Genomic DNA, 23,847 nt, shown 5'->3' on the forward strand with positions numbered 1-23,847 from the left:
GGTAACATGAACAGCACTCTGCAAAGTACCTCCCTCATTTCACATATTCTTAATTACATTTGTCTTCCCTTCTAGATTATAAGAGATTTTACTTTAGTCACCTTCATATATTCATAATATAATGATAACATAATAAATAATGCTTTATATTCCTTAAGAAACACTTGTTGAAGAGAAATGGGAACACAAAGGCCATGGACATTTTTGTGCTAATGATACAGCTGCTCATGACAAAAATAACAGCAACACAAAGTTAATAGTTACATAGTTCTTAATGTGTGCTGGGTACTGCTCTGAGTACTTTACATATATTAACTCATTTAATTCTTCAAATAGTGAACCAGGTAGGTTTTAAGTAAAGAGCATTAAAACAATTAACATATATGGAGCTTAATTACTAAGCACCATGGATTATTTCACATTATCTTTAAAACCACTAAGAATATTAATAACTTCTCCCATTTTACAGATGAAGAAGTTGATGTTTCAGGTAAGTAAACTGCTCAAGGTCATACAGCCCTTACACAGCAAACTGAGGATTTGAATCTCAGTAGGCAATACAGAACCGATATACTTAACTATCATACCCAGGCTTTTCAAATTGCAGGTGGCAACCCATTGTATCAATTTAGAGAGTTGTAGTCAGCATTGTTTTATGAGATAGAACAACAGAAAACTGACTACATGATACATACCAGTAAATAAATTTTATAAAAACTTTCATTTTATGTCATAAACAGAAATTACAAATGTGTGTACATAAATGCACATGTTGCAAAGTAAAATACATTTATTGTGGGCCAAAGTTTTCAAAAGACCACTGCAATAAAACATACTGGGTTATAAATTTTAAAACGAAGTAGCAATGGGTCTAATTCATTAGAAGCAATGGGTGTATTCAGCATGCCCACCCTCTGGGAGCCTGGTCATAAATCAGACCTCTGCAGAAAAAGACAGCTCTGTCAGCTTCTCCTCCATATTGCTGCTGGCTTTGACTTGAATGTAGACTAGAGATGACTGCTCATCAGCTATCAGATGAGATCCAGCTGAGAAATGAGATTGTGGCTTTCACACCATACTGTCAGGGCCCAGTATGAAGAATGTCTCCCAACACAAGAATAGCCCTTAAGGATAGAAGTTATAGGAAAGCAAGATGAACTTTTAAATTATTAATGCTGCCCAGAATAGAATGGGTTGCCTTAGGAGAGTTTTCCCAAAGAGCTGGAGGATCTTTGATGGTAGAAATTTAAGCATCTAATGGGATTAAAATAGACTACCTCGAATTGAGGTTATCTTGCAACCCCTGAAATTTGATGACTTTAATCAAATGTAGTGAAAAACATTTGAAATAGTAGAGCCATCTCTTACCTGATCAAACTAATTTCATGCTGAACACTGTTTTAACATTTCTGTGAGAATCCTTTTTAAAACTACCATTTTGGTGGGGAGGGCAGGATACACATTCTGAAGACCACTAAATATTAATTCTCAAGTTATAAAAAATTACATACTTTATTTGCTCTTTAGAACCCTTCCACATCTATTCACAATTTCTTTGATTAGGAAAACCTTTGGTCCTGGTTGGATTCAATTCATTATCCATCATCCTAATCCACATCCATTTTCCATTATTCCTAATGTAAACTACGATGGCCTAGTAACTGGAAAACCTGTTTTCTTCCACCTAGGCATATTCTTTCTAGCAACCACGGGGCCGAGCGCCCCCTGCAGCCGGAAACCGAAAGGAAACGGCATCCTCCAGACGTAGCAACGGTTTCTATGTACAGCGCGGCTAGAGAGCGCGGGGGGGTCAGGGACTGGCCGGGAGACGCGAGACCTACAGCCAACCCACAACGGTCAGGCAGCACTTTAGGACCCTCTGAAATTGCTCTCCACCCCCCGGCTTTAGTCACCAGGACTGGCTGCTGCCAGCGGACTCCGGGAACTCCTTGTTGCTGCCCCGCCTCGACATCCGCCACCGTTAGCGAGAAACAAAAAGTCCCCCGTTTGTTTCCTCCAAGAGACATGTTCATCCAACACCGCACTCCCTCACTCGAATCTTCGGGGTCGGACTTTCACCCTGGCTTCCGCAGGGAGGGGCAGCGATGGGGGAAATGCAGTTTATTCGCAGCCGCCGAGTACTCACCTTGGCTCCAAGACCCCGAGCTGCAAGAAGCACCCGGCCGCGGCTCACCTCCCCCGCGGCGCCACCAGTGCAGGAGGGCCTAGAGCCCGCCTGGGCACCAACCAGCTGACTCCCGGGGGCAGGGCTTAGGGCCTCTGCGGGATGATTGGCTAGTCCTCAACCTGCCACCCCGCTGATTGGCCGTACAGCCCCAGCTTCACCCTGACAGAAGACCATTACGGGATAAATAGGGGTGGAAAAGTGCGTGTCCCTTTTCTTCTCCTTTGCATTTTAATCCATTTTACATTGACTTAAAATGCTATTACTGTTCTGGATCGCTGTACTCCCGTTAGGTAAACTGGCAACTATTTCTACTTATAGAAACATAATGAAACATTCATGATATCTACATCGCAACCTAGATTTACTTCTTCCCCTATAAACAAGAGAGTAAATGAAAGATTCCATCTTCCTTTTTATGCATTCAACATTTTCTGAGCCCTGATAATGAGTCAGACACTGTACCGGGCGCTGGGATACAAAGGCGAGTAAGACATAATACAGTTCAGATGAATAAAACAGTAGAGATCATTTGTGGGGAAATGCATTTCAGCTTTATAATTTCAGACTAGTTAGAATAGAAAACAAAGCCCCTAACACAGTGCCTGACACATAACCGGAGTTCAATAAGTGTATTTCTCTCTTCTTTGCACTTAAATTACAGACCTACAATCCATTAGCGGGCACCTATAGTGGCAAATATTCTAATGCTCAAATTACGACTGATTATATTATTTCCTTTGCCAGTGCTAGAGAATGTTGAACTTGCATATTTACAGTCACAGATACAAACTTTAGAGTAATCCTTAGGCTGCTTTACTAAACTCTTTTTATGGGGCAAACTTCATTCAATTAGGTCTTAAGTCTAACATCCTCAGCCTACTGTAACTTCACATCATTTTACTTTCAGCATAGGAAGAAATCCTTCACTATTTAGGGAAATGGTTGTAATTCCACATGTTTTTTCCCACTCACACTTAATTTTCTTTCTGGTTATCATTATGAACATTAATATTTATGCTGAATAAACAAGAAGGATAAAAAGCAACTTGCGATAATTCAACGTCAAGTGTAGCCGACACAATTATTATTAGCCTGAACTATTACAGGTAGCCTAACTGGCTTCCCCTTGTCACCTATCCCTGTATTGTCCATTCTCACAGAACAGCCTGAGTAATCTTTCAAGTTTTAAACCTGTCACTCTCCTGCTTACTCCCATCACAAGGCCCCAAGTGAGCTGGCCTCTGCCTATCTTAAAGTTTGAGTCACAGGGATTATTCTGAAGTGCAAATAAGGCAAGCTTATTTTCTACCCAGAGCCTTTACACTGTTTTCCTCTACTTCAGGAATGCTCCATTCCCCTGTCCTACTGTGGCAGGTTCCCTCTTAACCTTCAGCTCAAGTAGTCACTCCCTCTTGACTAATTTTCTACACACAACTTATTCTAGGAGGGGTGGGGATATGCATGTATTTGTGTATGTGAAGAGGCACCTTGTTTTTACATCTTCCCAGTTTACACTTTCTCACCTTACACGATGTTTTATTCTTAAGATTGGTCAATTGATTTCATCTACTATTTTTGAAACTTTCTTAACCTCTATCTCTGAAGATAGTTTGAGTGTCTCGAAGCACTGTACTGACAATCATTCATTCTTCCACTTTGAAAATGAAGCTGAACTTTAAACAAATGAAGTGAACCGGCTATTTATTGAATAGCAGGGCTAGATCTGAACAAATTTCTATGCTTTGCTCATGGACTTGCAAGTCCATAATCATTGGTAAGAAGTTTACTAAGAAATAACTTATATGTTAACTTTAAGCTCAGATTTAATGATTTTTGTATTTAGCAAACACTATTCAAAAGAGTCTTTTTAAAGCAATTTTATATCTATTCTACTATTTTTACTTAAAACTGTTCAGGTAGGCAAGAGGTAAAACTACTTCCATTTTACAGATGAAAGGGAAACAGCTAAGTGAATGACTGAAATTGTAGTCTTGAGTTCTAGTGATAATTCTTTTTCCATTAAACCACTGTTTAGTTAACCAAATAACAATATCAATAAACCACTGATATGCAGAGGACCTATGATGAAATTAGACAGGTATGAGCAACATTATCCAATGTGCTGGGGCTTGTTTAGAGGGCTATCATAAAAGATATATTTATTGGTACTATTTTGTCTAAGAAGGACAAGATCAAGAAGAATGTAGCAGAATTTAAAAATGAACGCCACAGCTAAAGGAAAACCGGGACCAAGAGAACACTCTTTAAGAATTTGAGCATGGTAGTACTTTATACAGCATGTAATAAATTTATAGAACTTAGTATTCAAGGATGGTAGTAGAAATACAGGTTTTTAAAAAAAATAGCATAATGTTTTTGAATGTCAGAGACACAACAGCTACTAATAAAGCTGGAATATATGTAACCTTCAAAACAAATTAGGGAGGCCGACATGTCATTCCATAATAATGGAAACCTGGAACAGATGGAGTATCTGAGTATCCATAACCCTAAGATCAAGGCAAAAGTTTTAAACATTTATCCAATAATTCAGTGTGTATCCTGAAAACAGAATTTTATATGTTAATGAACAATTATACCTGAGAAACTGCCCAGCCTTAACAGTCTGCCTTATTCACTTTACTTGGGCTTGATTTTGCCTTATAGAAAACAACCATTACAGTTTTTCTTCCTTGCCCAAGATTTCAAAAATAATCCAGCATTATATAAAATACAAAAACGACTATGCCAACTAACAAATGAAAAGCACAACTCAAAAAATGTATGTACACTGACAGTGCACTAGTATAATCTATACAAAATGATGTTGAAGTTTACAGTTGGTGACAAAAAACAATGATTTCCAAGGAACTTAACTTAATCAGACCTGAAGAGGGCCCTAAAAACTCAATTTTAACAAGGGTCCCAGATGATTCTAGTTTTTGCTTAAAAGGGTGGTTCAGGGAAGCACTTTTAACCTTCTCTGTGTGTCAGATTACATATACAATAAAATTAAATTATAAATCCTGTAGTTGAACAAAAAATAATTTCTTTATATAAACTATTAATAGATACCTAAATACAATATGAAATCATATGCATACAGTTGCATTCATTAAGTACACCAATCAAAAGCTACACATTAACAGCAAATGCAAACGAAGATATTCTTCTTAATTCCATCTTTCATCGAGCATCAAAAACCACCACTGTATTAAATGACATTAAGGACAAAAAAGTATTTTAAAATTATATAAAATATTTAACACTTCCAAATCACTTTCTCTTTGTAATAAGCTAGTTTATTTAATCTAAAATCCACAGAAAGAATGGAATTCACTAGTTACTATGACAGTTGGGTATGAAATAAGAAAAAACTATTTGAGTTTTTATTAGTTCCCTTTCCATTATACAAAGACCAACACACCAAAAAACACTATAACAATGTTAAAGGTGGTAACTTATTAATTTAAAAAATATTGTTAGTAAACCTTAGTCTTTTGGCTAATGTGAATACTCACTTTTTCTATTTGGTAGCATACATACACACTATTTGTATTTTTCCTTGCATAGTTTAGTTTATCCATAAACACAAGCTCAAGAATGAGTACTTAATTACAGAATCCCTGAAAATAGACTTATGAGAACCAAAATAAATTAGTATTAAGATTATTTAGTATACACCTATACACTGACATACTGGTCCATGAAAATGCTAATCATACCTTTTTTTTTTAAGTAATCCAAAAGTTATAACCATTTTTATCAGAAACTAGTCTTTCACTATCAACCCAGGCATTATTCTTCATTTCCTCCTACTTCATATTTAGAAAGCATAGTTAAAAGGATACATCTTTTAGTCCTTTTCTTGTACATTATTCTATATCCACATTCTCTGCATCTGATTGGATCCCTGGATTTTATTTCATTTTCTGTGTGACATTCTAGAAAAGAAAACATGCTTATTCAATGTCTAAAAGGAAAATACTACATACAAGCAAATTATCTTAGCCATATTTTTTTGCCCAAAGCACTACAATATACTCAATCTCGAGGGTATGTTTTTATTAATAATATATTAAGAGGGAAAGAAGAGTTGTGGGCAATGCATTTTTTCTAGGATGTAAAAATGAAAATAAGAGGATTTTTTAATAGTTGCCAATGTGTTCTGCTTTATAACTTCAACGGTGATTGACTCATTTAAGACAAAGGTAAATGTGATAATTAAAAAAAAATAAGTAAAATACTCTTATGTAAGTGCTACTCTTACCTCCACATATATATATCATTGGCTGCTGCTTTGGGGGCTGAACGTCCTTCTGGGTGTCCATTATTAGGCTCTGAAATCACAGACTGAAATACTGAATATCTCAAAACGGGCTCCTCACAAATTCAACCAGCCCTCATTTTTCTCAGGCAAAGCTAAAAGGGTTCCAATTGCCATCTGTACTTTTTCAACCCCTACTGGTAGGCTTAAAAGAGTGGGTGGGGAGAGAATCACATGTTGAGCACTTACACCGAAACTGAACACAATAAAATATTTTACTCATGTTATTTCATTATAATCTTTACAACAATCCTAGAAAGTATGACTCTTATTTTAGACATGAAGAAGCCGAGGCTTCAGAGAATTTGCACAGGATTCAACAACTGTTAAGAGGCAGAGGGATTCAGATCTGACTGTAAAGTTCGTGTTCTCATTTAACTCAAGTTCTATTTCTCCAGACTTTGGCAGAGAGTGGCCAAAAATTTCTCTCTCAACAGGGGGACATGAGAACCGAAATAAGGGAAGAATACTTAAGTAACTCCCAATAGCTTAACAGCCAAACAAAGAAATGACGCAAAAGACAACAGCATTAACTCTATTCCCAGCTTCTCCCAACTCTAACTCCACCCCGGACCTTTTAAACCCCAAGTGTCTTTTCAGTTTTGTTCCAGCTACCCACCCCAAGAGCCAACCCGCCAAATTCCCTACTCACACACCAGAACAAAATTACTCGCGCTTCCAGATTATGGCTGTCGCCGCGTCTCAACCAACTTCCGGCTCTAGCATATGACGCACGGTGGAGTCTCCGCCCCTTCCATCCCCGGTGTGCCCCACGTACCCGGATTGCGCACGAGCGCACAAAAGTACGGGGCTTTTGTGTATTAGAACTGGAGAAAAGTCCTTGTTTCGTCCTCAATTATTTCCCTTTATTCAGGAAAGCAAAGCATTCAAACAGTTCCTCAAGTCCAGGGAGGCTTGTTTTTCTGACTCATGAAGGTAGTAGAAAACACTTCTCCAGGACGGCAGAAGGTTACAAGGGAAACAAATGGCAAGTGCCCGAGGAATCCTAGGCTAAACCGTTACATCGAGGATCATGCAAGAAGTGACTCGACCACTGATTTAAAAGTTGAAAGGCTGTCTTCAGATTAGGTTTTTCAAGTCGTTTGATATCTGTGCTGGAGGAGTGAGCACCCGGCCCTTACCCTGAGCATGATTTCATTATCGCTTTACGACCCTTCATACCTCTTGTCGTCCCAATTGCCCACTTCTTTTACTCGTTTTAAAGCAAAGGCGGGCGTTAGGGGAGCTACAATTACTCTCACTTAAAACTAAAGGGTATTTATAGCTGTAGCTTTCCACTGTCCCTCCTTCTGTCCCTTGTATTCCTCCCTAGAAGAACAAAACGACCTGTCCCGTGGAGATGTGTTCTTCGAAGATCAAAATTTCTGTGACATTAGTATCAGCTGGGCTCACAACATTTACATTCGTTTGCTTCTTTCACAACAGGTATTTTACTTCCATCAGAAGGAGGGAGAGGAAAATGAGGTTATTAAAATCTAGAAAATAACAAAGCGTTAATAATTATTACAATTAAGGGGAGAAGCAGGTTTATTTTTCCCCAGGAGAAGCAGGTTTATTTCTCCCCAATATGCACAATGTCTTTGGTTTCTTCGTAAGCAGGCCAAACTGCTTTCCAGTGTTCCATCCAGCAACTTGAGAACTTTGAGCTTCACCTTTCACTTCCAGGAGTGCCAACTGGTTGCATCTCCACAAACTAGCTTGATAGATTTTAACTTTATCCCAGTCTTCCTAGATGCCAATTTTTAAATTTCCAGGGAAACATGACAGAGTTTCCTGCTTTTTCTTCCAAAACACGCTGACATAGAGCATAAATATTTTAACCATCAGCTCTCTTACAAAGTGCCTCTCCTCTCAACCAATGAGAAGTCTCCAATAGAACAGTCAAAATAAGCTTTCCTACAAGAAATACTAGATTAAACCATTGTTATCATAAGAAAGATGATGAAGTGATCCAGAGAGTGTAACTTTAATCTTTGCAAACTGTCCTGGAGACTGACTCTCCGGTTGAGGTATCAAGATGAAATCTGGCACATTACACAGTCTGTGGAGATAAGAATGGATCAACACATGTAGAATATAAATGGATCTTGGGGCCCTACAGAGGGGTAGGGTAATGACAAGTGATAGCAAGAAGATCCAGAATTTCAACAAGAGTTCATGTTAATGCTAGTTACCAATTCAACACCCTTTTTTTTCTATCCACAGCAACCCATAATTTTAGGATAACTAGGGATGACCTTAAAGGGTAACAGCTAACTTTTCTAGAGCACTTACTATGTGCCAGACATCACTGCATTACCCCTCGTGATTATTTTTCCATCTTGGATACTAGTGTTTTTAACTCCTCATAGCCATGGAGATGCTGTTTTCCTTCTGAATCTGTTTTCCTTTTTTTCTTGATCATATTCATTTAAGGATATCTGCATAGCTTGAATGTCATGGTGATTGGAAAAGTCTTCTAATATGTTTTACAAGATGGTCCCCAAAAGAATTCTGAGATCAGCAATGGGATAACACCCAATCCAGAAAGGAAAGCAAAAGGGCCAAAGACTGTGGTGGGTAAAGAATAAGAAAATATGGCTCACTGGCTTATTTTTGGTGTATGTGAGTAAAGCCACGACAAGCCCATCTGACTAGGTGTCTTTTTGCCCATTTGGGGGTGGAAGGTGGTAAATTTTTCTTTGAATTATAGAAGGGAGCTATAATATGCTCTTCTACTTTTCAGTTGTAATAAATATCCAAGGAAAAATAAATTAGGGAAAGAGAGGAAAGGGCAATGTTTAAATGGTGTTTGGGGACATGTGGATTATTTAACCATAGGCAAAATTCCCTACCCTGTTTACATTACAGTGGGACTGGGGAGCAGACATTAAAGAATAAGTAAATAATATGGTATTTTAGAAGGTGATATATTATGTGAAGAAAATAAGCAAAAAAAGCAGGATTTCCAGGGCTGGGTGGGGAAGGGCAAAATGACTGCAACAGAGATTTGTTGAACTAGAGAAGGCACTACTCTATCTGGGGGTGTGCTGGAGGCTTCAGATAGGTGCTGTCTTTAAGATTGTGTAATTCACCAATTCCTTAAGTCCTACAGGTTTCCTCAAATCTTAGAGTAAATTAATCTTATATTCTCCCAGCCTTGTACTATTCACTCCCTCACCCCCTGCTCCAGAGACTGATTCTGCCAACTGAATATGTGGAGTTCAGGTTCTTCTCCACCCCGACTCTCTTCCAGAACAATGCCATGGCTTCCTAAGTCACTTCCTTGCACCTACCCTCGCCTCTCTTCCTTCTGTCCTCCATTCTACCACCAGAGTGGTCTTTCTAAAATGCTGCTGTCTGCCTAGAGGATAAACTTCATACTCTTAACATGTACCCCAAACTCTCCATGACTTCGCTTCTTCCCCTTCTCAAGGTTTTGCCCTTTTCCTCAAACAAGTAGTTTCCAGCTACAACAAATTAGTTTCTCTAACGTGCCCAAGTGTTTCATTGTTCTGCTCTTGCACATTTTGTTTTGAGATTGAGAGCATCTGCTGTTTGCCTTTTAAACTGCCACTTGTCCTTCAAAATCCACCTCAAGTCACGCTTTTAATGAAGTTAGCTCTGCCCCTTCTTCTCCCATAGAATTAGTTGATCCCTCTTTCCTTTGTGTGACTACTGCTCTTCTATTATAACACTAATACCAGTGAACCCCATAAGCGCAGAAACCGTGTTTTACTCATCTTTGTATTCCCAGTACTTAGCCAGTGATTGGTACATAGAGTTTAATCATTGTTAGTGATTGTGATTTTGGATGTATGGCATTTGGAAGACTAAGGGGCATCCAGATGGAGAAATGTCCCGTCAGAGGAGAGCAGTGGTAGCTGCTCTTACTGGCTGAAAAGTAATAGCTGAAGCTCTGAATGAGAATTATGTAAGCACAGAAGAGAAAAGTAAGACAGGTGCTGAAGTAGGACGACTCATCTAGGGAAGGGGCAGAGGAAAAGACCCAGAAAAAGGAGAGTGGGAAGAAGTTGCCAAGAGCTAAAGGATGGAGCCTGGCATATTAGGTGCCGTAAATAAAATAACACATCTATTTTTAGATGCCTTTATATGCCTAAAAACCAAGCACAATCCCGTCTAGAGATACAGTAACCAAGTTAGTCACACTTTTCAGACTTTATGCGGTGTATTCCATACTTCTAACCTAAAAGGCGTCATTTGGCTTGTAACCTGCTTTTTACACTTGATTATCTTGGGAAACATTTTCCAGTGAATATTCCCCTACATTTTAAGTGGCATTCCACAGTAGGACCTATTCGCATTTCTATACAATGCTTCCCAAAGTGAGACTGGGGAGAGGAAGAGCCTGTGAACCAAGAAGGGCCAGGCGGCGCGTTGGATGGGGGGAAGGCTGAGAAAAGGAGGCCAGACCTCCAGGGCGAAGGCGACGCCCGGGGCTTGCGGGGCGCGGGGCGGCCGGCGGGGGCGCCGCGGAGCCGGAGGAAGGCGCGGCGCGGGGCGGGGCGGCGCCGAGCGGTTGCTCAGGGCGGGCAGTTCAAACCGAAGGAGGGAAACGCGGCGGCCCCACGCGCACGGGGCGTGCGGGTTGCCATAGCCGGGCCTCCCTGGGGGCGAAGACGGGGCTCCTCCCGGGAGCACAGCCGCGGCGGCCTCTCCCCCTCCCGCCGCCCCGACGGTGCGGCCGCGCTCTGATCTTGAGGTGGGCGGGAGCGGGGCCCAGGTGGGTGCCGGCCCCGCGCCCGTTTAGCTTGCCAGGTGCCGGGACTGGAGGCTCCAAGAGGCCGTTCACTTCAACGCGCGCCGCGCCCCGGGCGACGCCCACCCAGCACCCTCGGCCTCTCGGTGGCTTTCTGGGCCCTGGGCCCCGGCGGCCGAGCCAGCCTGGCCTTGGGAAGGTCCGGGGCGAGCGGGCCGCACGACGCCCTGGTGAGACCGTTAGCCACCCGCCCTCTGAGAGCACCTCGGCGGACGGAGTACATGACCGCGCCGCGTTGACCGAGCATCTTCAAAAACCCGAATTTGGGAAGTTTCCTCATTTCCACGACTAGCTGGAGGAAATGAGAAATTAAAATTACTGTTGTCAAGAAAGCCCGAAGGAAATTAAAAATGATTTAGGCCTTTCCAAGTTTTAGAAATAATCCCCACGGCGTGTACCTGACGTTCCCTTGAAATTTTAGCATTGTGTTGCTGCCCGTTTCAATTGTTAAAACTGAAATTTTCTTTTTAAGTGGTTTTACTTTGGCATGAATTTTAAAGGCAAAGTGAGAGATTTTCTTGTTTGGAAGCCTACATAACTTTGACGTCTAAGAGCTCAAGATCTACTTATGGTAAGATTTTCCACTTTAACCAATGGAGGAAATAAGGTTTTAATAGAGTTTAAGTCATTCTCTGATTTGACAAGTGCTTTTTTATTGAATTATAATTGACATACAATATTATATGAGTTTCAGGTGTGCAAGATAGTGACTTGATATTTTTTTAAATTAGAAAATGATCACCCACATAGGTCTACTTACCACCTGTTACAATACATAATTATTACAAGATCATGGACTATATTCCAATACTTATTTTATGAGATATAGCTTTTATCTTAAAACCCTTCACCTATTTTGCCCATCCTTTATCCCCCTTTCCTTTGCCATTCACCACTTTTTTCCCCCATATTTAGAGTTTGTTTCTGTTTGCTCATTTGTTTTGTTCCTTAGATTCCACATATAAGTGAAATCGTATGGTATTTGTCTTTCTCTGACTAATTCCATTTAGCATAGTACCCTCTAGGTCCATCCATGTTGTCATGAGTGGCAAGATTTCATACTTTTTATGGCTGAGAAATATTCCATTATATACATGTACTTTGTCTTCTTTATCCATTCATCTATTGATGGACACTTAGGTTGCTTCCATATCTTAGTTATTGTAAATAATGCTGCAATGAACATAGAGGTACATGCATCTTTTCCAATTAGTTTTTTCATTTTCTTTAAATACCCACAAGTGGAATTGCTGCATCATGTGATAGTTCTATTTTTAATTTTTTGAGGGACCTCCCTACTGTTTTCTGTAGTGGCTGCACCAGTTTACATTCCCTTTTCTCCACCTCTTCACCTTTTTTTTTTTTAAGAGCACTATAAAGATAAGTGTTCTCAACCCTTTATCAGGAGCCTGGTTTTCAAGGAGGCTTGTATATTAATCAGTGAACTTTTGAATCAGTAAAATTATATATGTCAATGGTCACTCCATGATATTGCATGAATAATTTTAAATAATTAAAAAATTAAGTTTCGAAGAATCAAGTTTGACCCCAATTTCTTGGGGTAGTAGATAAACATAATGACAGCAAGAAAGCATGCTGGGTCAGCTTCCTATGTGTAGATGAACAGAAGAAAATTAGCAACTTTTTTGAATGTTTATAACAAGTGGCCTGTTGTTTTTAGCGGGTAGAGGATGGTATCTGCATCCCCACTTCTAACAATTTGCTTTTCCCAAAATCTCGCATGATGAGACATCTAGTGGTGAAGTAGCAGAATAGTTACATTTGTTTTAACTTTTAAAAAGGCTGCCTTGACTTAATTTTACCAAATAACGGAGTGAAAACTGTTACTGAATAGAATGATTCTAAGAGAGGGAGAAACATTCACGGGTGGAGGTGTAATGTGAAAACTCATCATATCATATTAACTCAAATTTTGAAATAAAAAAATGTTTTAAAATCTAACACAAATTATAGAAAGCAGAGTTTGATAATCTTGTTTGATAAGCATGTACAGAAGACAGCAGTAATTCTCACAATCCGAAGGAATCTAGAAAAGAACATGTGTGATATTTACCAGGATGGAATATAGGTTTAAAGTTGGAAAAACAAGTAATAATGATCTTCTAATGATGATTATACCAGAGAGAAACTATTTCATTTTGTAGACTAGAAATTCATTTTTTTAAAAGCTTATTCACTCATATATTTAACTGATATAACTTGTGTGTAAATATACTACTTTATATAGTCAATTAAAATATATCATGGAATCTTTTAATAGAGAATTGTGCATTCAGTCTGGAGAAAACTTTGAAACAATGACAGTTTTCTTATTATCCTTTGAATAATCTGGAGAAATGTCAGAAATTACAGTAACTTTCTTCTCATATTTAAGTATTGTTTCTAAAAAGAAGGAATGTGATGATACTTTTAAAAAGGTTAAGAAGTAAAGTCTCTCCTATCATTCCTTACAAATACAGTTGCTGAGAAATATTTCATCTTTATGTAGTTGAATTCTCTTTTTGCAATTCCAAGAATTTTATAAAGGGTGAGTTTCCCACAAACAGTTGCCTGTATCTGTGGATTCAAGCCTCTAACCGGACCTCATGTCTCAAAATATTAGATGACACATGAATGAGCATAACATGCCAAACGGGAAATGGCACTGTATCTGTGGGGCAATGGTTCATTTTGGTTAGTTCAAGAAGAATACGTTAGTAATTAATCATTGAGCCAAAGAGTCTTTGCAAAGGTATACAAGTTTGGGAATCTGGACCTTTTGAATGGTCATGGAGACTGGATTTCTGAGACATACCTGTGTTACAAAGTGTGAATACATGATTGTGGAGTTGCTTAGCCATTGCAGTTAAATCTAGTACAGCACTCATTGACACTCATTTGCAAAGACATGTTTAGAAATTAGTATATATTTTTTAAGCAAGTTTTTTAATATCCCAGAACTTTGCAGGAAGATACCCAACTGACTAGATGTAGGCTACCACAAATAAGCTAAAATATTAAAACTAAAATTATATATTTTAGGTGCTGTTAAAAATCATAAAGTAATAAAATCATCTTAAAGTGATATTGCCAAATTTTTTCTCAAGTGTACTGTAAAAATATTTGTGCATGGTACTTAGAGTATGCTTGGCCAAATAATCTGTGAATATTTATAACCTGAAAGTTTTGGTTTTTATGTCAAAGTTGTTTTAAGTAAGATACATATGAGTAGATACTCATTAAACTTGTGTTTAAATAAGATATATGAGTATTAGATTTGTTTTTTACTGCCATAAAATTCTCCATTATTATTATTATTTGTATTCATGACAAATAATGTATTTTGGTGTAAGCTTCCAGGCTACTCATTTCAAAAGGAGAATAAACTCTGTTTTCACTTTGTAGAAACAGAGATTTTGAAGATGTCAGAAAGACATTCAGGTCAAGGTCACTCTGGAGCAGGAAATGAGGTGGACTCTCCTACTATCAGTTTCAAGTACTCCAGCTTCAGAGGTTTTTGTTCCACATCATCATTTCAAGATAGTGGCTACAGTGAGATGTTAAAATCTTGCAGCTTTGATAATACAGATAAAGAATTTTTGGGAAAGAAAGAAAAAGACCCCACATTAATCCATGAGCATTCTAAACCCTCAAGTCCGGGCTTAATACATCCTGTAGAGTCTCCCACTCAAGAAAAGAGGTTTGTCTTCCCCAGGAAGGAAAAAGATAAAACCCCAGAACTTTGTGAAACTCCTAAAGTCAGTGGAAACAAGTTTTTACTGCGCAGAAGGTTGGACATATCTTTCTCTCTTCTAAAGGGGGATCTTGAATCACAAAAGAGTTCTCTAGAAAATAGTAAAAGCCAAGTTCTCAACTTAGAAAAAAATATTCCAAGTGGTGCCTCATGTTTTCCAAGACAAAATAATTTTAGTCCTTTAGTTTCTAGTACTTTGAAAACAGAAGAATCAACTTCCAGTAGTCAAAAATTGAGACTCAATTTTTCTCAACAAAAGGCTTCCACAATTGATGATTCCAAAGATGACTGCAGCCTATTTGAGGTTGAATGCATATCTCCAATTCAGGGGGATAGTTTTAAAGACTCTATCCCATTTGACCTCACCGACAGCAGTCTGTGTGTTAACGATGAAAATACATATCCTGAACTTCTGCGCTCCTCTGTTTGTGGAACAACATGTGAAACAGATGACATATTTGTGACCCCAGTAAGTAATCTTGTGGCAAACATTAAATTTAAAGCAAGTCAAAGGTTTTCTCCTTCAACTGAAGTGAGAGGCTGTATTTCAACACCTGAAGACAGTGGTTTTAACTCACTTTGCTTGGATAAATCAGAAGAGTCCTCATCTGACCAGGAGGGTTCTTTTCAAGAACTACTTCAGAAACACAAAGGAACTCTCAAAATGGGGGACAAAAAGTCAAGACGTCTTGGAAGGTTGAGAAGACTGTCTACCCTTCGGGAGCAAGGCTCACAATCTGAGACAGAAGAGGAAAAGCAGATCCACTCTGGTTCTGAAACAACACCAGCAGCTGCTTCAGACATTTCAGAGAGTCAGCCAAGCAGTGATGATAAGAGTGGGAACTTGATTTTAAGCTTTGAAAATTTATCAAAGACCCCAGCCTTGCAATTAGTACATGAGCTCTTTTTGAAGAACAAAAGGAAAAGATTCCAGCAAAATGGGTCACGTGAATTATCAGAAGAAAGGGATGGGGGGAAGATAGCTGTACTGCAGTATGTACTTGCAGGACTGATTGGTAAGAAAATGGGTCTAGAAAAATTGGACATCTTAACAGAATTAAAATACAGAAATTTAAGGCATGTTCTTGCTATGGTTTTAGATTCCTTGACTGCAGAAAGCCTATGCAGGTAAGAAATAATCTTTTTCCTAAATAAAACTGCCTTTTATCACTTTTTTTAGTTGGAAAACTTTTCCATGAGTTAAATAATCATCCTGTTTTTTTTTAAATTATTATTACCTCTGTCTTTGGTTGTCTAACACTTCATCAAGGGTAGTTTAGTGAACTTCAATAGAGCTTACTAGCTTAGTTCCTTCTACTTAAAAGCTTGCTTTAGAAGCAACAACATGGTCTTCTGGATGAAGTCATGTCACTGTTATTTGGGAAGACAGTTTCTATAAGTTGAATTTTAAATTCGCAAGATGGCAAGCTTTATTACACAAAAATTGTATGAAAGCTACGACACTTGATCATAAATAATGTAAAGCATTATGGTGACTAATAAATGACAACATGTGAAAGACACCATTTAGTTATTTAAATTCTAGATTCCAAGAACAATAGTTAGCTTTCATTTTAGGTTTGGTCTTTCCAGAGACCAAGAGAATATGGATTATTTCATTTTCATTATTAACACAACAGTGGAAGTTACTTTTGGGAATTTCAGGGAATTAGAAACTGAAGAATTTGTGTTAACAGAGATTTCAGTATTTTGAGTGCTGCTACATAATCAAAGAGACACTAAGTCAGACATTTAGGAGTTTCAAAGGTGGGAGCTAGGGTTACAAAGACAAAAGTGAGACTGTGTTTATACTGGCAATTCTGGGGGAGTTACTGGACTTACAGAAGACAAGACCTTTGGGAATGCTGTAACCAGGAATGAGGGGAGCCATGTGGAAAAGGATTTCTGCAAGGTGATAGCTGGTGGAGGACATGCAGGAGAGTTAGTGAACCTCTTCTTCCACAGGGATATGTTAAGAGTTTGGTTCATAGAGTCTTTGCTGTTTTATGGTCACTACGTCTTTTAAAGCTCTTCTTCACCTTTCTCAGATAAATTACTTATATGCTATTGTAGAGAATTGTAGAATCTCATATCTGAAAATCTTCTGAGATATCTAGTCTAGTCACGTATTTTCAGTGAGGAAACTAAGCTCGCAGAGAAGTTAAGTGACCTGCCAACAGTCACTCAAGGAGATAGGTGGGAATAAATTCAGGTGTACAGTGAGCCCTCTGATTTCTAATCCAGTATTTTCCAAAAACTCTTATTAAGCCTTAAAGCCTTTCCAAATAGGCTTGATTGGGAATGTATTTGGTGTGACCCAAAAAGGACAATAAATAAATTTATTGTCCTATTTGGGCATGTGCCTTTAAGAAATGTTCAAATGTATGTGTATGTATGTGCCTTTAAGAAATGTTCAAATGAGATAGATTTTTTTTAAATTAAGGAGATGGCTGAGATATAGGAATTTTATTTTTGTATGCTGGGGTGTTTAGATACAGACCAGTTAAAATAAAAACTTTGGTAATACTTTTGGGTGCTCACCTGTGGGAACAGTTCATCTTCAGTCATCTTCCAATAATTACCTCTTCTGCCCAGCCCTCCAAATTATATTTGTACTGGAGAATGCATGTGTAAGGTTAACAGTGTTTATTCTTGGTAATGTGAGAGATTGGAATCAGTTGAAATAGCTGTGGCAAACACCCATTTATATAATTCATTTCTTTCCCATTAATGGGTGACTTTCTCCACCAGTCTCATTAAAGGCTTAGGGAGAGGCAGTGGCAACCGAAGCAGCCGTGGTGGCTGGAAGAATCAGTATTACCTGACGCCCTTCATAGGTGACTTGTTTCCCCCCCCCCCCAGCTGTTCTTACTCCCTTTGAGTGATAAGTTAGAGTAACAAAAAAAAAGACTAGATTAACAGTTCAAGGATAACTTTTTCTTTGTCAAAGTTATTGGTAAATAAGCAATCACTGTACATTTTTCTTTAGCTGCTTCATTCTCATAAACTTAGGCTTATAAAATAGGAACTTTGTAGCCCTACCCATAATAATATTTATTATTTAGCACTTAGTACTTCCAGTGAAGGACTGATGGTTCTTATGTTTGTTTAATCAAAGTGACAGATTTGTTAAGTACATTAATAGGTGAAATTGATAGAAACCTTTTGTACTATAGATGATAATTATTTGCTGTATGTCAGTTCCAAATTTTTAATTTTAGTGTCACATTTGAAGTTAAATTCTCTTAACTAGTTTCCCAATGGACTCAAATAGGCTTAATAATGAAACTCTTTTTTTTCCCTTAACCATGTAAAAATAATAATCTATTAATATAATGCTGGCATATGTTTAGTATTTTAATGAGAATTCTTTAATATGGTGAAATGATGTGAAACAACTATGTATATCTTGTAAGCCATTTTAATGTAAATTTTAAGTTTGAATTTACTTTCCAAAACTCTGTAAAACAAGTTTTTCTTATTACTTGCCATATGTGAAAAATGTTAAGCTTGTGCAACATATGCAACATAAGGACTGATCTTTTTGTTACAGTGTTTGGAAAGTGAGCAGAAATTGGCGTGAAATTATTGTTCAAGATAAAAAAGCAAATCAGAGGAGGAAATTTTACATCGCACAACTGAAAACAGAATCTGAGGTAATGTTTATAATAGTTTCTAAAATGGATTTGTATTGATATCTAATAATCCCATATTGTTGGGCAACCTAATTTGGTTTTCCTGCTATCTTTTAACCTTTCCCATTTAGCATTCACTCACACACTCTTTATTTTTCCCAAACTCCATCTGTATTCAGTCAGTAAGTAGAGTATAATAGAGGATCAAGACGATCTTGTTAGGTTTTGTCGTCATTTAAGTATATGTGCTGTTAGCAATATTTGAATAACAATGATATGCTGGATTGTAGTCATCATTAGATATCTTTATATATAATTTTCTATCCAGTCTTTGCATGGATATTACATGCCAGTTGCGCAGATTACAATGGTGAACATTTCTGAGCATGGTCCCTGCTTTCTTGGAGCTCATACCCTGTTGGTGATGCAGGTAAATAGGTGATTACAATGCACGTGTGTTAGGGGACACTCAGTTAGTTTGCTCCTGGCTACTTACTGCAGCTGCTGGCCCTGGGAGCTTAAAATAGTAAAGATATTGCCTTCCTAACTTCTTTTTTAGAATTCTGCCCTACAGGCTGAGGACAGACTTAAAAAACAAGTTTTAACCAAGCACCTATTAATATTAAACTTCAGTTTAGCTCCACGCACTCCTTATATCCTGTAAGGAAGAAACATGTGGTTGTGTTTGACGCTTCAGGTAGTTCTAGATAAAATATTCTGCCTTCATTTCCTGGTCACAACTTTTTTTTTAACTTGGTTTCTAAGGGACTATAGTTTTTTTCCTTCTTTGAACTGTTTTCTTATTTTGGTTTGCTTTAAATTTTTTTTTTCCTAAGTAAAACAAGTACATGGTTACAAAAGTAAAATTGGACTATGAGGCTTGTAGCAAAACACATATTTTCCTGCCCTATCCCTGCCTAATCTGATTCATGCCTCATCAAGGCAATCACCCTCCACTCCTTAGTTGTTCCTTCTGATATTTAGTTCCATGTTTCTAAATAGCATGCCTTTACTACTCTTTATTGACTTTTTTTTCCTCAAGAGATATTAAATTTGTTCTCTAGCGTCTCACCACTATTACCAGGACCTGTCTACCTACCTGTCTCTCTGAATTCCTTTCTTATGAATATAACCACATCATCACTTGGGAATGAGCAGAATAGGTGCTGACTTATTAAGACTATGTTGAGATGACTATGACTTTCTGACAGCTGTAACATGTAGTACACTATGATTATACTTTTTTTCTGAAATAACTTTTTTTTCCAGAGTTAATAATTGCCCAGTTTCTTTCTCTTTTTTGCTTAGTGTTTCTCTATACAGATCCCTGATTCATCTCCTATTATCTACCAGAACTGGAAATCTCCTCTGTGTAAGTCCAAGCAACTCAGGTATTCTACCAGTTCCTTCTTTTCCTCAGAGACATCTTCCTAGTGCCCTTTGCCCTCCTATTCTGACATGGACTGGCTGCTTTCTGCCTGACTATCCTAATGTGTATCATTAACCAAAAGAGAAAATTATGAAACAAAGTCATTTGATGGTTTTCCTCCCCTTTGTATAACCCCACTGAAAGCCACTTACATGTGAAAATACAAAGGCACACACCAGCTGTGTGTACTAGGATTTCAGTTTATCTTTTCGCTTTGCAGCAATGAGAATGAGCATTAGAATTGGGATACTACACCTTTTCCACTGAATTTCTCGATTTATTACATTCTTCACTGTTTTCTAATATCATGGAAATAAACAACCATCTAGTGACTCTACCCTCACATTGAAATACTATCTGGTATAACATAATGATGACTAGGTTTGAAAATTGTTGGCGTTAACAAACTTGTACCTCTGTTTACTGCTTTGCCTCTTATTGTTTAGAGGTGGTAGCGCACATTTTATGCTCCAGGCAAACAGGGATAAGACCGTTTCATTCACTTGGCACTTTTAGGTGTTCTGCAGATATTTGTTAAATGAATGAATGTTTCTTCTGTGGCTGAAATTTGCTTCAACAACATACCTGTATTCATTTTTTTGGTGGATGCAAAATCTCTCTGTAACCAACTGCATCAAAATACATCGAAATTTTAGTGTGCGCTTTTGTCATGTGCTTGTGGCCTAGGCTGCAAATCATGTAATATACAAGATGTGCTGAATCCTTGAAAAAGTTCAACTATATTTATTCTTGTTTCTGAATACATTGAGAATTTTAATTTCTGAATACATCTGCTACACTTATGCATATGTTGTTAAAATGTTAATCTTGGAATTTTTCATGACCAACTAACCTTATTACCTGTCCTTATCCTACTGTAATTTCTTATGTTTTAACTCTCTCCACTGTTAGGAGCAAATTATGGCAAAGAGAAACTATCAAGGGAGAGAAAAATAGAGACACATGAGGAAATTACCCTTAGTACATTTTATTTTGATGATTGATTAAGAGTGCCAACTTGTTAAAAAAAAAAAAAAGAACACTATATTTTTCTATTACTAACCTAACAGAAGGCTCTAAGAATTACTTATTGAAAATATTTTTTGGCTGAATATTTGAGTAATGTGAAAATCTAGTTCAGATAAGAGATACATTTTTTTCTCCTTTTAAAATATCAGAGCTAAGTGTAAAAATGAATCAAATATTTACAAGTATTGCAAAAAACAACCAAACAAGTTGGATTTCCTGGTCTAACCAGGCCCATTTTTCTTCGGACATGTGGCTAAGGTAAGAACCCCTCAAAGAATTCCATGATATCCCATAGCAAACTTTAGGAAGATTCACCTCTTCTTAGATGTTGGGTTAAAACAGGGGTTGCCAAACTCTGGTCTGTGGGCCCAGTCTGGTCTACCACCTATGTTTTTAAAGTAAGTTTCATGGGAACACAGTCCTGCTCTTCAATTTATGTATCTCTACAGCTGCTTTTGACAGTTTAGCAGCTGTGATCATCTGGCCTACACAGTGTAAAATATATACTATCTAGTCCTTTTCAGGAAAAGTTTGCTGACCCCACAGCTTACACAGAAAAATAATCATGGAAACTTAAAGCTAGCATTTATTATTTTAATTTTTTTGTATTTCTTTGACTTTTAAATGTTAGATGACATGATTTTTTTTCTAAAATGGAATACTTTGGGGAGAAAATTCTAGTGAGTGTGAAATCACTGCCAAACATTTAAATATATGTACATCAGAAAGCTGTCCTAGAACTTCTGATATTATAGTATTGACCCCTCTTATCTTTTGCCACAGGGGGCTATATTAAATGTTGAGGATGCTGCCACTCGGCTCCATCTTTTAAATCGATCAGCCTTAAGATCTGTACAAGCTCAGGCTAGAACACCAGGTTTTCAGAAAGAACAAGTTTCAACATTTTCTCCTTGGGGAGAAGTTTTGACACCTATAACAAGCTCTTCTGTTACTCACTTACATAGTAAACAGGAAGAATATGTTAAGGTGAGTATTTATCATAAGTTATTAGAAATAAATATTTATGGACATTGAAATAAAGCGATTCTCTATATGATACTGGAAGATTTAGTGTGTATGCTTTCACTGCAGGTCGCCAAAACACTTTTTATTGATGAAGCTTTAAAACCTTGCCCAAGGTGCCAATCCCCTGCTAAGTACCAGCCATATAAGAAAAGGGGACTTTGTAGCCGCACAGCCTGTGGTTTTGACTTTTGTGTGTTATGTTTATGTGCTTATCATGGGTCTGAAGAATGTAGTAGAGGAGCAGCAAAGCCAAGGAATAGAAAAGATGCTCTTCCAGGAAGTGCCAGGAGTAAGCAGAATTTAAAACGCCTCTAAAGAGACTTTAAGTATAAAAGAAGCATTCCCTCTAAGTAACATTTTTTTGTCTGACTTAAAATTATGAATATTTTGAAAGCATGCAGATTTTCCCATTAATGACAGATGATGATTTATTTCCTATTTTGTAAATATAATCCATGTCATTGTATGTTTTCTTTAAAGTGGTGAGTTTTGAGAATATTTTACTATGTCACTTTTACCCATTTTAATAACTTAGTGTTTTTAAATAAAGAATTTTCAATGTTTTATATATATATATGTATTTAACTGTTTCATGTAACATTTAAAAATTGTGCATTTCATCACTATGTGTTGAAATGTTCTTTCAGTCACTTTTTTTAAAGTTTCCAAATAATATTGAAATTTTGAATTTGGGTCAGATGGCCTTATAAATTCAGAAAATGAGTATTTGACTGAAATGAAATACAAATAAAATGTTTTCAGAAATTCTATTGAATTCTACAATTTCAATCTTTCTTTAGGTTAGTGAGTGTCATATTTGGGAAGATTTCTGGTTAAATGAAATTACTTAATATTGATAACTAAGAAGCATAAAAAGTAAATTATTAGATATATGTGGTTATTCACAATGGAGTCTTAGTTAATAAACCCTTATAAGTCACACATTTCATATAAATACTTTTTAAAATTCCAGAACTAGAGTCAAAGATTTTGTTTGTTTAATCCTGCCTTGGTATCAGTACTGTGATAAATTTGGGCTGGTTGGAAAAGATTGGTTTTTTAGTAAGAAAATTTACTAAAGTATTTATAATGTACCTCCTTCCAAAAATGATTTGAGGTGATGTGTTTTATAGAACAGCAGCAAGAAAGAGATGAGTTCTATTGTTGGACAAATTACTAAACCAGGGGAAAATTTGAAGATAGTTTCATAATTTCTTTGTCTGTGTTTAGGTAACTGATGTGTGTATATGGCTAAATACACACTATACACTTAGATTTTAAAATGTAGCTCTTTTCATGCATTATTTTAATAAGATAATTTAAAGTGTGAATTAGATATAGATGTTTTTAGAAAAATCTGCCCTAAATTTTAATTTGTCATTTAACTCACTAAAAATTTTTGATTAACTGCTAAATATTAAATTTTACCTATATCTTTCTAATCACACAAAGAATTTTTGTAGGCTAAATATAAATATGAGTAAATTGTTAGTTGTGTTTAGTAAGTTACACAGTCCATACATTTTGTATCACATTTTCTGGTTTGATTCTAACCAAGTTAAGTTCTCAATATTTAATTTCCTGGGTTATCTTCTATATCAGGATCAATATACTTATTAGTGTTGTATAGTTAAGGCTTAACTTTTTTTTCTCTATCTGAGAAGTTTCCTTGTTTTAGG

General features: G+C 37.2%; 3 protein-coding genes across 3 annotated transcripts in view; 1 reads left to right on the forward strand and 2 right to left on the reverse strand.

Moving 5' to 3' along the window:
• Window positions 1-2,242, reverse strand: part of SPAG1 (sperm associated antigen 1) — a 56,223-nt gene extending 53,981 nt beyond the window's left edge. Inside the window, exon 1 of the mRNA XM_036876285.2 lies at window positions 2,147-2,242. The gene's annotated coding sequence lies outside the window, so the exon portion shown is untranslated. The remainder of the gene's footprint in view (window positions 1-2,146) is intronic.
• Window positions 2,243-5,220: 2,978 nt separating this feature from the next.
• On the reverse strand, window positions 5,221-7,235 carry POLR2K (RNA polymerase II, I and III subunit K). The gene is made up of 4 exons (XM_036876286.2): window positions 7,172-7,235; window positions 6,459-6,528; window positions 6,040-6,132; window positions 5,221-5,397 (listed from the first exon to the last, which is right to left on the reverse strand). Exons 2-4 carry the CDS (start codon window positions 6,517-6,519, stop codon window positions 5,375-5,377), a joined length of 177 nt encoding a protein of 58 aa, XP_036732181.1. The 5' UTR covers window positions 6,520-6,528; window positions 7,172-7,235; the 3' UTR covers window positions 5,221-5,374.
• Window positions 7,236-11,782: 4,547 nt separating this feature from the next.
• Window positions 11,783-22,722, forward strand: FBXO43 (F-box protein 43). The gene is given in 6 exon segments (XM_057499429.1): window positions 11,783-11,798; window positions 11,801-11,866; window positions 14,707-16,177; window positions 18,603-18,705; window positions 21,926-22,129; window positions 22,235-22,722. Coding segments are annotated over 6 exon segments (2,109 nt in total). The 3' UTR covers window positions 22,484-22,722.
• The last annotated feature ends 1,125 nt before the right edge of the window (window positions 22,723-23,847 follow it).

This window comes from Manis pentadactyla, chromosome 3 (genome assembly GCF_030020395.1).
Source record: "Manis pentadactyla isolate mManPen7 chromosome 3, mManPen7.hap1, whole genome shotgun sequence".
In the NCBI taxonomy this organism is placed as follows: domain Eukaryota; kingdom Metazoa; phylum Chordata; class Mammalia; order Pholidota; family Manidae; genus Manis; species Manis pentadactyla.